Source organism: Macaca thibetana, chromosome 13 (genome assembly GCF_024542745.1).
Source record: "Macaca thibetana thibetana isolate TM-01 chromosome 13, ASM2454274v1, whole genome shotgun sequence".
Taxonomy (NCBI): Eukaryota; Metazoa; Chordata; class Mammalia; order Primates; family Cercopithecidae; genus Macaca; species Macaca thibetana.
Window position 1 is genome coordinate 70,220,092 of NC_065590.1, and position 16,826 is coordinate 70,236,917.

At 40.0% G+C, this 16,826-nt stretch overlaps 2 protein-coding genes across 6 annotated transcripts in view; one reads left to right on the forward strand and one right to left on the reverse strand.

Annotated features, from left to right (window-relative positions):
- Window positions 1-16,826, reverse strand: part of GPATCH11 (G-patch domain containing 11) — a 121,057-nt gene that overhangs the window by 90,761 nt on the left and 13,470 nt on the right. The gene's annotated exons all lie outside the window — the stretch shown is intronic.
- Window positions 1-16,826, forward strand: part of HEATR5B (HEAT repeat containing 5B) — a 102,921-nt gene that overhangs the window by 76,139 nt on the left and 9,956 nt on the right. For 3 of the 5 annotated variants that reach the window (XM_050753289.1, XM_050753291.1, XM_050753287.1), the window contains 7 exons: window positions 223-460; window positions 1,759-2,013; window positions 3,622-3,749; window positions 5,987-6,131; window positions 7,135-7,401; window positions 9,109-9,336; window positions 15,931-16,082. In XM_050753289.1, coding sequence (XP_050609246.1) covers window positions 223-460; window positions 1,759-2,013; window positions 3,622-3,749; window positions 5,987-6,131; window positions 7,135-7,401; window positions 9,109-9,336; window positions 15,931-16,082 — 1,413 coding nt within the window. The other 2 variants (XM_050753292.1, XM_050753288.1) reach the window with 2 other exon arrangements.

Sequence of the window (16,826 nt, forward strand, 5' to 3'; positions counted from 1 at the left end):
GGCCAGGATGGTCTCGATCTCTTGACCTCGTGATCCACCTATCTCGGCCTCCCAAAATGCTGGGATTACAGGCATGAGCCACCGCACCTGGCCAAAGTATATGCTTTCTAATATCTGTACCCAGTTATCTTTGATGATTTAACTGTATTTTTATAATAACTTAAAATATCTTATTTTTTTATCTTATGCCTTGTTATTTTGTCCTCCTAAATATCGTCTTAGGTATATGTGGTTGCTATGAATATTAAAAAGGAAGCAGAGTCAAAACCAAAAAGAGCAATTAAAAATACTGACGATGATGATGATGACTACGGTACCATCGATGAACTGCCGCCAGATAGTTTAATAACACTGGTACAACCCGAGCTGCCAACACTCAGTCGCCTGTGGTTAGCAGCATTAAAAGATTATGCACTCTTGACTTTACCAGCTGAATTTTCTAGTCAGCTTCCTCCAGATGGTAAGTATTACATTCTGAGTTTTACTTTTATGGAGTTCAAAGTAGTAGTTAAACAAAATAGAGACGGTATAGGCTAGCAACAACAGTTACTATAGTAACACTTTAAATTTCTGTGGCTTAAGTTTGATGGCTCAGAGTATGTACTCTATATTGAATTTGTAGATGGAAGATATAGCATAGAGCTTTTTTGTTGGCTGAAGCAAACATATTAGCAAGCACTGTTACAATAATAGCTGTGTGAGCTAGGGTATTCTAAATAGCTATGGATAACAAGTCATTATGCATAACCATAGATATATATTGCTGTACTGTTCAATGTGTGTATTTTCATATTCTATTTCAGATTCCTAGTGTGCCAATAAATTATGTTCCTAAAGTGCTTTGCAAATTGTACTTTAGTTTTCTTATTGAAATCAGTATAGAAATCATCAACATCTTTTTCTGTTTAGAAAGTGTGTTATCAGTTCCTACTCGAAGAACCCATTCTCCTTCCTGTATATTAATGATAAGAATAATGGAGTTCCCCCTACCCCCTTTTTTCCTTCCTTAATCCATCATAACAGCAAGGAGTGATGAGGAAGTCCTCAGTGTTAGTAGTGGAAACAACAGGAGGTGGAGAGGATTAGCAGAAGAAGAAAGAAACAGAAGGAAGAAATGGAGTTCCCTGGTTATGGTAGAAAGAGAAGATGATAGGGTGTTAGGAGCCACTGGTAACAATGAAGAGGTAAATTCTGTGACAACAGGGTAAGAAAAGGTAAGAATACTTAGTGAAATCAGCAGTAGCAGAGGAAAGCCTGGAAAACTAGCATCAGTGAGGAAGAGACAGGTATTCCAGTTCATCAGCTACAGAAAAGGGGTTACTTTTGGTGGCTTTATAAAGAGGAGAAGCCCTTTGGCTAGATTTCTCTTTTGTATGTAACAGGTATTTTTGTTAGTGGTTTATAAATGAGCAAACATTTATAATAGTAATGTTTTGGCTGGGCGCAGTCGCTCACACCTGTAATCCCAGCACTTTGGGAGTCTGAGGTGGGTGGATCGAGAGTTCAAGAGCAGCCTGGCCAGCATGGTGAAACCCCATCTCTACTAAAAATACAAAAAATTAGTTGGGCGTGGTGGTGCATGCCTGTAGTCCCAGCTACTCAGGAGGCTGAGGCAGGAGAATTGCTTGAACCCAGCAGGAGGAGGTTGCAGTGAGCCAAGATCACACCATTGCACTCCAGCCTGGGCGGCAGAGTGAGACTTCGTCTCAAACAAAAAAAAAAAAGGTAATGTTTTTAATTGATTTGATTGTTTTACAGGTGGAGCATTTTATACCCCTGAAACTATTGATACAGCTAGACTTCACTATCGGAATTCCTGGGCCCCAATTCTCCATGCGGTGGCACTTTGGTTAAATAGCACAGGATTTACGTGCTCAGAGTCTACAGAAGCAGCAGCAATATCTGGTTTACAAAAACGTTCTACTACTGTCAGTTTAAACCAGGCGTCAGGAGCAGTGGGTAGTGCTAAATCTTTGCCAGAAATTAACAAAGACAGAATGCATCTGATTTTAGGTAGGTCTGTTATATTAATATATTTCAATATTTATCACTTCTGAAAATTCATATCTTTCATTTTAAAGCTATGGAAAGATTTTGTACAGTATAGCACAGTTCAGAGAAGGAAAAGTGAAAGGATTTTTCACCTCATCTTATAAATTGTTAATTGAATTTTTAACCTAAAAATTAAATTATTAAAAACTACTGAAACTACTTAGCTGTCATGTTCATTCACAGAGCAGTATCGAATAATTTTCAGTAAAAAAAACTTAATATGTTTTTTATTCAACAACTAGTTTTCTTTTTACTTGGCACTTAACCAATTATTCTATTAAGAAAAAAACGTTTAAGCAGATTTCAGTGAATGCTAATGTAAAATTGCTTTATAGATCCTTTTGTTTGTTTGTTTGTTTTTGAGACAGAGTTTCACTCTTGTGGCCCAGGCTGGATTGCAATGGCATGATCTCGGCTCACCGCAACCTCCACCTCCTGGGTTCAAACGATTCTCCTGTCTCAGCTTCCCAAGTAACTGGGATTATGGGTATGCGCCACCACGCCTGGGTGATTTTGTATTTTTAGTAGAGATGGGGTTTCTCCATGTTGGTCAGGCTGGTCTCGAACTTCTGACCTCAGATGATTCGCCCACCTCCGCCTCCCAAAGTGGTGGGATTACAGGTGTGAGCCACCGTGCCTGGCTATAGATGCTTTTTTAACATTTAAGAATTTATACGTTGTAATGAAGCTTTTGGTGATCTTATGTTTTCTGGGGTTGAAAAGGAACACAATTAGGCCGGGCGCGGTGGCTCAAGCCTGTAATCCCAGCACTTTGGGAGGCCGAGACGGGCGGATCACGAGGTCAGGAGATCGAGACCATCCTGGCTAACACGGTGAAACCCCGTCTCTACTAAAAAATACAAAAAAAAAAACTAGCCGGGCGAGGTGGCGGGCGCCTGTAGTCCCAGCTACTCGGGAGGCTGAGACAGGAGAATGGCGTAAACCCGGGAGGCGGAGCTTGCAGTGAGCCGAGATCGCGCCACTGCACTCCAGCCCGGGCGACAGAGCCAGACTCCGTCTCAAAAAAAAAAAAAAAAAAAAAGAAAAGGAACACAATTAATAAAGTGTAATTATGGGATTCATCAGTAGGTCTCATAAGTGAAAATGTGAAAAACTTCCAAAACATTGACTTTGCCCTTATGTAAATTAAAAGCAGTTGTTTCCTATGATACCCATTGTGCCTCTATAACTTGCCATTTAAAAACTTTGTATACATGAAAAATTATTTGGCTACCATTTGATGAAAAGCAGTTTTATAATGTTTATAAATTTATTTTCTTAATGTATTATTTTAAAAGTCCTAGAAATAAAAACTTATTATCTTCATAATCAACCTGATGGCATGGGAATTCCTTCTTTCACACATAGCTAATTTGAATATTAACCTAATTGCAAAACTACAACCTTGTGTTGAGCTTGGCTGCTTAAGTTGGAAACCATTTTGAACTCTAGAGCATTAATAAATATATGTTAAGGTAATCTGTAAAAACATAAATAGAGAAAAATGGGATCAAACAACATAAAGTGTTTTATAAGTGAAAAAACATGTTTTTATTTTGTGTATTTCAGGTGTGAGTATACAGTTTCTTTGTTCTCCTAGACCTGAGGAGCCCATTGAACATGTTACAGCATGCCTACAGGCCTTACATACCTTGTTAGACTCTCCTTATGCTCGAGTCCATATCGCAGAAGATCAGGTACAGTGTATTGCTGTGATAGATAATTGTCTGTTTTTTTCCGAGTATTGCTTTACAATGGAGAAAAGGATGGATTTTTTTTCTGTATTGGATCCTATTTTAACATGATATGAGTACACTGACTCCCTGTATTTATTCACCCAGTTACTTTTACTCTGTGCCTGGTCTGCCCCAAATATGGTTTGAGGTTACAGATAGTGAAAGCAGTTTCACTGTGCCTGAATTAGGAGATAAGTACAGTGTGATAAGTGCTATTTTAGTACATGTAAAGCTGAGAATAGAGAGGAGGAGCCCGATGTTGTGATAGGAAAGCAAAGGATGGTTTCTCAGAGTGGGCAATGGTTGAATCAAATCTTCAAGAGGAATTCGTGAGGCAACACAAGCAGGATGGGTTTTCCTCTCAGAAAGAATAGCGAATACAAACACTAGGAGGCATGAGAGAACATTGCAAGTTCAAGGGCATTGCCATTTACTATGGCTGATTTGAATGGAACATGAGGTGGTTAGATGAGGCTGGACAACAAGGTGAAGACCAAATCATGAAGGTTTCTTGATGACATGTAAAAGAGTTTGAACCCTATCCTGAAAGTGATAGGGAATCATTAAAAATGTTTAAGTAGGCCGGGTGCGGTGGCTCAAGCCTGTAATCCCAGCACTTTGGGAGGCCGAGACGGGCGGATCACGAGGTCAGGAGATTGAGACCATCCTGGCTAACACGGTGAAACCCCGTCTCTACTAAAAAATAAAAAAAAAACTAGCCGGGCGAGGTGGCGGGTGCCTGTAGTCCCAGCTACTCGGGAGGCTGAGGCAGGAGAATGGCGTGAACCCGGGAGGCGGAGCTTGCAGTGAGCCGAGATCTGGCCATTGCACTCCAGCCTGGGTGACACAGCAAGACTCCGTCTCAAAAAAAAAAAAAATGTTTAAGTAGAGGAATGATGTCACTAACTTTATATTTCAGAAGGATCATTCTGTCAACCCATAGAGGTAGGTTGCCTTGTAAGAGATGCGAAGGGTGACGGATGCCAGTTCTGAGGCTTTTTTCATAATTCCAGAGAAATAACAAGTGCATTAGGCTAGGAAGGCTGAATAAAGGAAGAAGAAAAGAGGACCAGGATTGGAAGCTTGAGGATAAATAGCATTTAAAAATTGAGAAGAAGGGAATAAATCAACAGTGGAAACTACTAGAGAGGTTGGAGGAGAACTAAAAGAGAACAGAGTTATCAAAAAGACAAGGGAGGAGTTTCAAGAAGGATAGACAGTCTCAAAAGAAAGAATAAATAAGCACAGAAATGAATCTAGAGGAGGCTATTGGTGACCTCCCACAGAGGATTGTTTGAGGTGACTAGTAGCCAGATAGTAGGAAGATCAAGGAGTGAATAAGACAGTAAAGGAAGTGGAAGCATCTAGGCTGGGGAAGGAAGGAGCAAGATACATAGAGGAGGACATGGGGTAGATAAAAGGATCTGGAGGCTTTGGGAGTGCAGGGGGGACATTAGATAAGAAAAACTTGAGCATTGTCATTATACTGAGGAGAGTAGCCTAACTAGAGAGAGAAGTTGAAAACATTTGAGATATGATCAGAGCCCTTGAAGAATCCCTAGGAAGTCAAATAGGATAGGATAGGAGCACATAAGGAAAGATTAACCTCAGATTAAGCCCCAGATAAGAGGCTGAACACATGATCTTAAGGAAAGAGGTAAAGGTGGCTTTGGTTGCAGTTAAGCATTTTCCCCCTCTTTGAAATTTCAGTTAGGTTCATTGGATGGATTTGATGTGTAAGATTGTGAGTAGAAGCTTAAAGTGGGTGGTGAAAGTTTGTAGTAGTTGCTGAAGTGAATAGAAGAGGAACTCACCAAAAATTTCTACAATCTCTGGTAAGCAGAGGTTGTAGAAATTCTTGGATATTCAGCTCAGGTTAGAAATTATAAATTTTAGCTGCATTGGACTTTGCAATACTGTTTAGCTCAATTATTTCCTTCCAATAGGAGAATGATCATCTTTGAATATAAAGCGTATTTAAATATGTAGATAATAAATCGTTTGTTGATTTTACATCCGGGTAAAATGTGACCATTTCTCAAGATTTTTACAATGTTCTTATTTGTTACATAGTTCTATATTTTAATTTTAGCTACCCAATTTCTTTTTTCACATATGTATTTTCTCAGATTTTAACAATATAAATTTATCCTTTAACATTGAAATTAATTAAATGTGTTTGTATTTATTTGTATTAGCTGATAGGTGTTGAGTTGCTGAGTGTTTTGCACCGCCTCCTATTGACCTGGAATCCATCATCTGTCCAGCTGTTGGTTACTGGAGTTGTACAACAGATAGTAAGAGCTGCTCAGGATTATTTGCAAGAAAAAAGAAACACTCTAAGTAAGCAGTAGAAATTACATGAACTTGAAGTAAATCTTACTTTATACTGAAAAAAAAATTTTTTAATATTAATGCCAGAACATATTTCTGTAGTTTTTATTTTCTTTTTTAGAGACAGGGTCTCATTCTGTCACCCAGGCTGGAGTGCAATGATGTTGTCTCTAACTCCTGAGCTCTAACTCCTGTCTCTAACTCAGTGTTGTCTCTAACTCCTGAGCTCAAGATCCTCCTGCCTTAGCCTTCTGAGTAGCTGGGACTATAGGCACACTCCACCAAGCCCAGCTAATTTTTTTTTTTTTTTTTTTTTTGCGGGGGGACAGTCTCTCTCTCAAGAGCCCAGACTAAAGTGCAGTGGTGCAATCTTGGCTTACTGCAGCGTCAAACTCCCAGGATCAGGTGATCTTCCCACCTCAGCCTCCAGAGTACCTGGGATTACAGACACACACCACAACGCCCAGCTAATTTTTGTATTTTTGGTGGAGACAGGATTTTGCCATGTTACTCAGGTTGGTCTTGAACTCCTGAGCCCAAGCAGTCCGTCCATCTTGGCATCCGAAAGTGCTGAGATGACAGGTTTGAGCCACGGCACCTGGCCAGAAGTTATTAACTTAAAAAAAATAATCATACATTTAGAAGATTTGAAATTGATTTTATTTTCATTAGAAAGGACCAAATGAAATTGCTGAGAGTCGACTATTTTTCACCTTTTGTCAATTTCATCTGGTTCAACCTAACATATGTTTTATTCCTATTATAAAATATATACCCAATAAAAATACCTGGTAAAGATTTTCCAAGTGAAAAATGAACTGTCTGTTACCTTTAAGGACAGATCAATGCACAGAATTCTAGGAAGGCAGAGAATTATACAGAGAAAGATGTGTGACATCAGTTAGACATTTGCTTGTAAATTCTTTTGAAGGAATTTCCTAAATATACTTGTTGTGTTGTTTTACGTACTTTTTTTTGGTTTGAAATTTCACCAAATTATCTTTTACCTCAGATGAAGATGATATGGAAAAAGAGGCCTGTACTGTATTGGGAGAAGGAGGTGACAGCGGTGGTCTCATTCCTGGAAAATCTCTTGTGTTTGCAACTATGGAACTGCTGATGTTCATTTTAGTACGGCATATGCCCCATCTCAGTACCAAGGTGTCAGACTCTCCAAGTCACATAGCCACTAAAACTCGACTGTCAGAAGAAAGTGCTCGTTTGGTGGCAGCCACAGTTACCATACTCTCTGATTTACCATCCCTTTGTTCACCCGCTGGTATGGTATTGATCAGTATTTGGAAATGCATTATATTACAGTAGACAAAGATGAGCTTGCCTTTGATTTTAAGCGCTGTAATAACTTAGTTTCCTCTTAAATCTCAAGTGAGAAATAAGAAGCTGGTCTTTTTTTAAGGTTTTGTTTACCTTTAGGAGCCTATGAAGATTAAAGATTCAGAAAGTCACAAATCTAAGGTGCTCTTTCCAGGTGTGTTTCAAATAAGACATGGGACTACAGGTTGAGGAAAGACAGTGTCAGCAGATAGACATAAAGTGGAGTAACTAAACTCTATTTTCCAATCTGGTTGCTACTCTTGAGCAACACCGAAAAACTCAGGGCTGGGCGCGGTGGCTCACGGCTATAATCCCAGCACTTTGGGAGGCTGAGGTGGGTGGATCACCTGAGGTCAGGAGTTCGTGACCAGCCTGACCAACATGGTGAAACCCCGTCTCTACTAAAAATGCAAAAAAATTAGCAGGGTGTGGTGGCGCATGCCTGTAATCCCAGCTACTCAGGAAGCTGAGGCAGGAGAATCACTTGAACCCGGGAGGCAGAGGCTGCAGTGAGCCAAGTTCGCGCCATTGCACTCCAGCCTTAGCGACAGAGGGAGACTTTTGTCTCAAAAAAAAAAACAAAAGAAAGAAAAAGAAAAACTCAAGAAGGTCAGAGGAGAATGACAGCCAACTTGAAGGAACACTGAAAGAAATTATGGCTGGAAAAAAGTAACAGCTGGCTACAGATATTGAAGAACTGTTGAATGTAAAAGTAGACTTTCCCTCTGTTTTATCCAGAACAAGCTTGTCCAGCCCACCGCCCAGCATGGCTTTGAATTTCACCAACACAAATTCATAAACTTTCTTAAAACATTATGAGATCTCTGCGTGGACTTTTTTTAGCTCATCAGCTGTTGTTAGTGTTAGTGTATTTTATGTGTGGGCCAAGACAATTCTTCCGGTGAGGTTCAGGGAAGCCAAAACATCAGACATTCCTGATCTAGAAGGTAAAAATGGTATCAGTAAATAAAGAGGTAAATTTCAGCTCAACACAAGGAAGACCTTTCTGCCTTTTAGAGTTACCCTACATGTTTGAAAATAATGACTGCTCCATCATTGGAGTTTTACAAGCAGAGGCTACAATGGCTGCAGGTCAGAGTGGTGAAGGGATTTTTTCCTTTTGTGGGATGTTGAATTTTCATGACCTAGAATTTTTAGTTACAAATTCTAGGATTATTTCATTTCTTCTTTCCTTGCCCCAATAGTCCTTTTACTTTCCTGGCTTGATTAGGTTGACTTTAGTACACTGAGGATTGATTATATGTCTTAAAATTGCTGTAAAATTTACCAAGTTACTCAGATGCTTCTCACAGTATCTGGTAGTGTTTTTTCCTCTTTTTCTGTCTTCCTTTTTCATTTTCATTACAAAGGGCATGAAATATTAAATAGGTGAAGTATTAGAAGTAATAAAAACAAGGCTAGCTGGAAAAAGAAAGAAAATACCAATTCTGTCTTTGAAATGCTATGACACTTTCTTATTTTCTTTTTCAAGCTTTGAATTATAGTATTAGTAATACAGTAAATTTTGTATAAAGGCAAGGAAAAAAACAATATTAAACCACCATCAAATGCAAAAAATATAAGCAATGGAAACAACTATAATATGAGAACTGAAATAGTTATGAGGTAATCTGATTTGTTTTTCTTTCAGGATGTATGACAATCCTGCCCACAATTCTGTTCTTAATTGCAAGAATATTGAAAGACACAGCAATAAAGTCTGCAGATAATCAGGTTCCTCCACCAGTCAGTGCAGCTCTTCAAGGGATTAAAAGTATTGTGACACTTTCAATGGCCAAAACTGAGGCTGGCGTTCAAAAACAATGGACAGCTCTGATTCGTAGCACGCTTGCATGCATCCTGGAATATTCTCAACCAGGTAACCTATCAGTTTTAAACGTTTTAATCAGTTAGGATATCTGTTCCCTAAGTAATGAATTAGTTGAATAAGCTTATCAGAAAACTGCCGTATAACAATCAACTCAGAGAGGTACGTTAATCATATCTTTCAGATGTGAACTTTAATACTCTTTTCTGGATTGTTGACTCTAAATGCCCTTGTGTTAGTACTTATAAACATGTTGGGGCCAGGCATGGTGGCTCACGCCTGTAATCCAGCACTTTGGGAGGCCGAGGCAGACAGATACCTGAAGTCAGGAGTTTGAGACCAGCCTGACTAACACGGTGAAACCCCATCTCTACTAAAAATACAAAATTAGCCAGGTGTGGTGGCGTGCGCCTATAATCCCAGCTACTTGGGAGGCTGAGGCAGGAGAATCGCTTGAACCCGGGAGGTGGAGGTTGCAGTGAGCTGAGATCACGCCACTGCACTCCAGCCTGGGCAAAAACAGGGAGACTCCATCTCAAAAAATCAGGGCCTGGCCTGGTGGCTCACACCTGTAATCGCAGCACTTTGAGAGGCTAAGGCAGGCAAATCATGAAGTCAGGAGTTCAAGACCATCTTGACCAACATGGTGAAATCCCGTTTCTACTAAAAATACAAAAAATTAGCTGGGCGTGGTGGCAGGCACCTGTAATCCCTGCTACTCAGGAGGCTGAAGCAGAAGAATAGCTTGAACCTGGGAGGTGGAGGTTGTAATGAGCCAAGATCGCGCCACTACACCCCAGCCTGGCAACAGAGCAAGACTCCCTCTCAAAAAAAAAAAATGCAGAATTTAGCTGAGCATGGTGATGTGTGCCTGTGTTCCAGCTACTCAGAAGGCTGATGTGGGAAGATCACTTGAGCCCAGGAGGCAGAGGCTGCAGTGAGCCCAGATCACACCACTGCACTCCAGCCTGGGCAACAAAGCAAGACCCTGTCTCCAAAAAAAAAGAAACATACTCTTTAGCCTTACTGATCAAAAAATTATGTTCAAGGTTATTTATCATCTATTATATCTTACAACAATGAAAATGTGTGATAACTATGTCTGGCAATGGAAAGAATTATGAAGTACATGTTCGTTTATTCATTTGGATAGTATATCCTTTATATCTAGTAAGTATCATGTTTATAACCAACTATATAAATTAACCCAGACCCAAAGAAATTAAGCCAAAACCTAGTAATTTAATTTAATTTAAACTATTACTGGGTGGTAGAGTTACAAGTTTTACTTTCTCTCCTATACTCTTTTTATATTTTAAGCAATGAATTCGTTTAAGTGAATATGTGACTTCTAAAAAATTATAAGGGATAACTTTAGTTTTATTAATGTTATTAAAATTATTTTGGCTTTATCAAGAGCTGGTATTTTGTTTCTTAAGGTAGATTTTAACAAACTGAAGAAACATTAAAAGCCGTATTTATATATGTATATGTGTGTATAGATAGGAATAACAAGGGCTGGGCATGGTAGCTCACACCTGTAATCCCAAAGGAGGCCAGATCATGAGGTCGGGAGTTCCAGACCAGCCTGGCCAATATGGTGAAACCCCATCTCTACTAAAAATAACAAAATTTAGCAGGGTGTGGTGGCATGTGCCTGTAATCCCAGCTACTCAGGAGACTGAGGCAGGAGAGTCACTAGAATCCGGGAGGCGGAGGTTGCAGTGAGCCACTGCATCCCAGCCCGGGCAACAGAGCAAGACTCCATTTCAGAAAAAAAAAAAAAAAAAGAACAAGGAATAACATGAAGAAGAAATACTTAAGAATTTGTTTTAATTTTTGTTGAGGGAGTCCAGAGTCAGTATTTTTGAAATTATTCATTAAGGGAAAGTTTTGATATGTTATCAAGCTAGTTCATTCATATGAGGTGAATTTAAAGGTCTGATAATAGAATTAACTTGCCTGAGATATTCTGTCTGGAACTAAATTCCGAGGAGACACAGTCAGTTATGGACTACAGGAAACACAGTCAGTTATGAAGTAGGGATCAAAGCCACAGGCATATTTATATTTGTATATCAAGGCAAGCAGATCCCTTGGTTAACAAGCAAAGTCTTATAATTATTTCCATTGTGGAAATCCTATTTCCTGTTATAAAATCTGTCATCTTTCACTTTAAAAAGTGTATTGTGCATGTGAACATGCACAAACATGTACAGAAATCTTCTTGGATCTAATGAATCACTCTGGATTGCTGCAACATTGTTTTTCGTTTTCAGACCCTTTGACTTTGAAATAAATTTCAAACTTTAAAAAAAGTTACAAGAATAAAATAAGGAACTCCAGCATACCCTTCTCCTAGATTCACCAGTTGTCAGCATTTTGCCACACATGGTTTATTACTTTCTCTATAATCCACATATCATTATTGTTAATATTATTAATTTTGCTAAACCATCTGAGGATATTAAGTCATCATGACTCTATTCCTCAATACTTCATGGATATCCTAAGAATAAGGACATTCCCTTCCATAACCACAGAAGAATTATCAAATTTGGCACTATTTGTCCTGATAATGACCGTCATAGAGCCCTTTTTTTTGTTTTTAGTCATTATATTGCCTTAGTCTCCCCTAATCTGGGGCAGTTCCTCAGCCTTTGTCTTTCATAGCATTAATGTTGTTGAAGAATACAGGCCATCTATTATGTAGAATGTTTCTCAATTTAGAAGTCTAATTTTTTTTTCCTCTCAGGTTAGATTCAATGTATGCATTTTGGCAGGAATACTGCATAAGTAATGTTATGTCTTAGTACATCATATAACTAAGACATATTGCTTTGTCATGTTGCTTTGTCCCATTATTGGGAATCTTAACTTTAATAACTTTTTTAAGAAATTGTCTGCCGTGTTTCTCCACTATGAAGTTGCCATTTTTCCATTTTATAGTTAATAGGTAATCTGTGGGGCAATGCTTTGAGACTTTCTCACTTGTCTATTCCCATCAAACTTTCTTTCTTTTTTTTTTTTTTTTAAACAGAGTCTCACTCTGTTGCCCAGGCTGGAGTGCAATGGTGCGATTTTGGCTCACCGCAACCTCCACCTTCTGGGTTCAAGCAATTCTCCTGCCTCAGCCTCCCAAGAAGCTGTGACTACAGGCGCCCGCCACCGTTCCCAGCTAGTTTTTGTATTTTTAGTAGAGATGGGGTTTCACCATGTTGGCCAGGCTGACCTCGAACTCTGGACCTCAGGTGATCCCCCCACCTTGGCCTCCCAAAGTGCTGGGATTACAGGCGGGAGCCACCGCGCCCGGCCCGTAATTTTTTAAAATTCCATTTTAAAAAACAGTAAGTGGATCCCTTACTGTTACTTCAATGTATCCCCATTATTTCTTGAGCACTTCCATACTTTCTAGCGCCAAGATACAGCAGACTGAGTATTTTCCACCTCACTGTTCTAGAATCAGCCCCTTCTCCAAAAGCCTTGATTCCTTTTAGTAGAAAATCATATTTAGATGCTCAGTCTTCTTTTTTTTTTTTTGAGACGGAGTCTCGCTCTGTCGCCCAGGCTGGAGTGCAGTAGCGCAATCTCGGCTCACTGTAAGCTCCGCCTCCCAGGTTCACGCCATTCTCCTGCCTCAGCCTCCCGAGTAGCTGGGACTACAGGCGCCCGACACCACGCCCGGCTGATTTTTTGTATTTCTGGTAGAGACGGGGTTTCACTGTGTTAGCCAGGATGGTCTCGATCTCCTGACCTCGTGATCAGCCCGCCTCGGCCTCCCAAAGTGCTGGGTTACAGGCGTGAGCCACCGTGCCCGGCCCCCAATCTTCTTAAAGTCAGTTTAAAAATAAAATGGGGCCGGACACCTTGGTTTAAACCTATAATCCCAGCACTTTGGGAGGCCAAGGTGGAAGGGTTGCTTTAGGCCAGGAGTTCGCGACTTGCCTGGGCGATATGGTAAGATGCTGTCTCTATAAATTTATTTATTTATTTATTTATTTATTTATTATTTTATTTTTTTTGAGACAGCGACTTGCTCTGTCGCCCAGGCTGGAGTGCAGTGGCGCGATCTCGGCTCACTGCAAGCTCTGCCTCAGCCTCCCGAGTAGCTGGGACTACAGGCATGGGCCACCGTGCCCAGCTAATTTTTTTTTTTTTTTTGTTTTTGTTTTTTTTTTTTTGTTTCACCGTGTTAGCCAGGATGGTCTCAGTCTCGTGACCTCGTGATCCGCCCCCCTTGGCCTCCCAAAGTGCTGGGATTACAGGCGTGAGCCACCATGCCCGGCCTCTATAAAAAATCTTTAAAATCAGCCGGACATGGTCGTGCACACCTGTAGTCCCACCTCCTTGGGCAGCTGACGTGGGAGGGTTGCTTGAGCCCAGGAGTTCAAGGCTGCCGTGAGTTATGATCATGGCACTGCACTCCAGCTCTTTCCAGGGGGAAAAAAGAAAAAAAATAATTTTTAAAAAATGAAAATAAAATAATTTTTGACAAATTGCTTGCAGCATTGCCAGCTCTTAGTAAGAGATTATATTAATTCTACGTAGAATAAATTCCCTATGATGGGGTTTTCAGGTTTTTTTTGTTTTAGGTTTTATGTTTGTTTATTTGTTTTTGAGACAGGGTCTCACTCTGTCACCCAGGCTGGAGTGTGGTGACATGAACACAGCTCACTGCCACCTTAACCTCTGGGGCTAAAGTGATCCTCCTGCCTCAGCCTCCTAGGTAGCTGGGACTGCAGGCATGCACCACCATTCCTGGCTACTTTTTTTGTTTTTTGTAGAGACAGGGTCTCACCATATTGCCCAAGCTAGTCTTGAATTCCTGGGCACAAGCAATCCTCCCTCCGCAGTCTCCCAGAGTGCTGGGATTACAGGAGTGAGCTCCCTAGTCTGGGTGAGTTCTCAGGTTTTTAACATTTGTGACTCAGGTTATTATAAACTGGTTAAATCCTTCAAATTTTACACCTCTTTTGTTTGTTTTCCTGTTTGTTTTGAGACTGAGTCTCACTCTGTCACCCAGGCTGGAGTGCAGCAGCACAATCTTGGCTCACTGCAACCTCCGCCTCCCGAGTTCAAGCAATTCTGTAGCCTTGGCCTTCCGAATAGCTGGGATTACAGGCGTGCGCCACCACACCTGGCTAATTTTTGTATTTTTAGTAGAAATGAGGTTTCACCATGTTGTCCAGTCTCTTCTGGAACTCCTGACCTCAGGTGATCCGCCCATCTCCGCCTCCCAAAGTGCTGGGATTACAGGTGTGAGCCACCACACCCAGCCGACATCTCTTTTTTTTTTTTTTTTTTTTTTTTTTTTTTTTTTTTTTTTTTTTTTTTTGAGACGGAGTCTCGCTGTGTCGCCCAGGCTGGAGTACAGTGGCCGGATCTCAGCTCACCGCAAGCCCCACCTCCCGGGTTTACGCCATTCTCCTGCCTCAGCCTCCCGAGTAGCTGGGACTACAGGCGCCTACCACCTCGCCCGGCTAGAAAAACTTTATTTCTTTACATTAAGTTAATGGACTTTTTCTAGACTATTGTTCTTAACCCATTATTCCATATTACAAAAAGCTTGTACCCTTATTATGAGATAATGTTAGCATGTCAAATGTGTATGTTCGTAATCCTTCTAAAGTACTGATTATCACTGGGTATTTACAGTTGTCAAAATAGCTCAGATTTAAACAAAAGGTGGGGATAAGTTTTTCTTAAGATATGATAATCACAAAATGTTTGGAACTCCTATTTTATATGTTCAGAAGTATTGTTCTTTAGAATAACTTCATATTTCTAGTATTTCTAATTATGTACTGTATTTCTGTTCAAGTTGTATCTATTCTTGAATAAATGTAATGGCAAGAAATTCCTTAAAATTCTTAGAACACTGTCTTCAGGAAATTGTCTAAGTTTATTTTATTTATTTATTTATTTATTTATTTATTTATTTGAGACGGAGTTTCGCTCTTATTGTCCAGGCTGGAATGCAATGACACGATCTCGGCTCACTGCAACCTCTACCTTCCTGGTTCAAGCAATTCTCCTGCCTCAGCCTCCCAAGTAGCTGGGATTACAGGCATGCTCCACCACACCTGACTAATTTTGTGATCAAGCTGGTCTCGAACCCCCAACCGCAGGTGGTCCGCCTGCCTTGGCCTTCCAAAGTGCTGGGATTACAGGCATGAGCCACTGCACCAGACTGATTTTTTTTTTTTTTTTTTATGGTTGTATGGAATTTACAGGTTTTCATATTTACTAAATTGAAAGGAGATATCACTTAAAAAGTACTCTGAATTTTAAAATTAATTAGAATATTTTATAATCATTTAGCGTTAAACATAACTGTATGCATTTAACTTTATGCATTGAACTTCTTACAGTTGTCTGTGGACTGTATTAGATTGAGGCAAATACTACTATAAATGTTGCGGGGAGAAAGAGATGATTGTTCAAGACTAAAATTCTGGCTGGGCGCAATGGCTCACACCTGTAATCCCAGCACTTTGGGAGGCCAAGGCAGGAGGATCACCTGAGCCCAGGAGTTCAAGACCAGCCTGGACAACATGGCAAGACAACATCTCTTTCTACAAAAATAAAAAAATAAAATTCCAAACGTTTTAGAAACAGCACACTTCTTTCATTTTTCATTTTCAGAAGACTCTGTACCTACACCTGATGAAGTCAGCATGCTAACAGCAATTGCACTCTTCCTGTGGTCTGCTAGTAGTGAAATAATAGGAGTCCAGTCATTACAGAATGGCTGCATGAACAGATTTAAAAATGCATTAAATTCATGCGACCCATGGGTAAGTTACACTTTAAACAAACATAAATAAAAACATTTCCCTTTATCAGGAAAATATCAGATTGATTCATTAAAATATGTGATACATAATTAAAAGCTAAGTATTTGCACTATGGCTTTTAAATGGAAAAACCAAAACAAATCACTGGGTTTAAGCACTAGAACACATGTGTATGTTTATTCACATATGTAGAAATTCTCCAATATCTGAAATATTTGATTAACCCCGGGGCATACTGGTAGAGACAAGAGTCTATGATTATGTTTTCCAGTGTTTATTTAAATGACACTAAGCACATTAAAGGAGAAGTTTACATTATTAGACATTTTAATGAACCTACTAGAACCTCTAGTTTGTCTAGAATGTAAGATTTTTTATTTTACAATGTCAAAGTCTAAACTTGTGATTCTCAAGCCTGCTACACGTCAGAAATTTTAAAAAGCAGAAAACATTTTTGAAGGCCAGGTGCAGTGGCTCACACCTGTAATCCCAGCACTTTGGGAGGCCAAGGCGGGCAGATCAGGAGGTCAGGAGTTCAAGACCAGCCTGTAGTGAAACGCCATATCTACCAAAAATACAAAAAAATAGCCGGGTGTGGTGGCAGGTGCCCGTAATCCCAGCTACTTGGGAGGCTGAGGCAGGAGAATCACTTGAACCCAGGAGGCAGAGTGAGTCGAGATTGCGCCATTGCACTCCAACCCGGGCAACATTGTGAGACTCCGTCTCAAAAAATAAACAAACAAC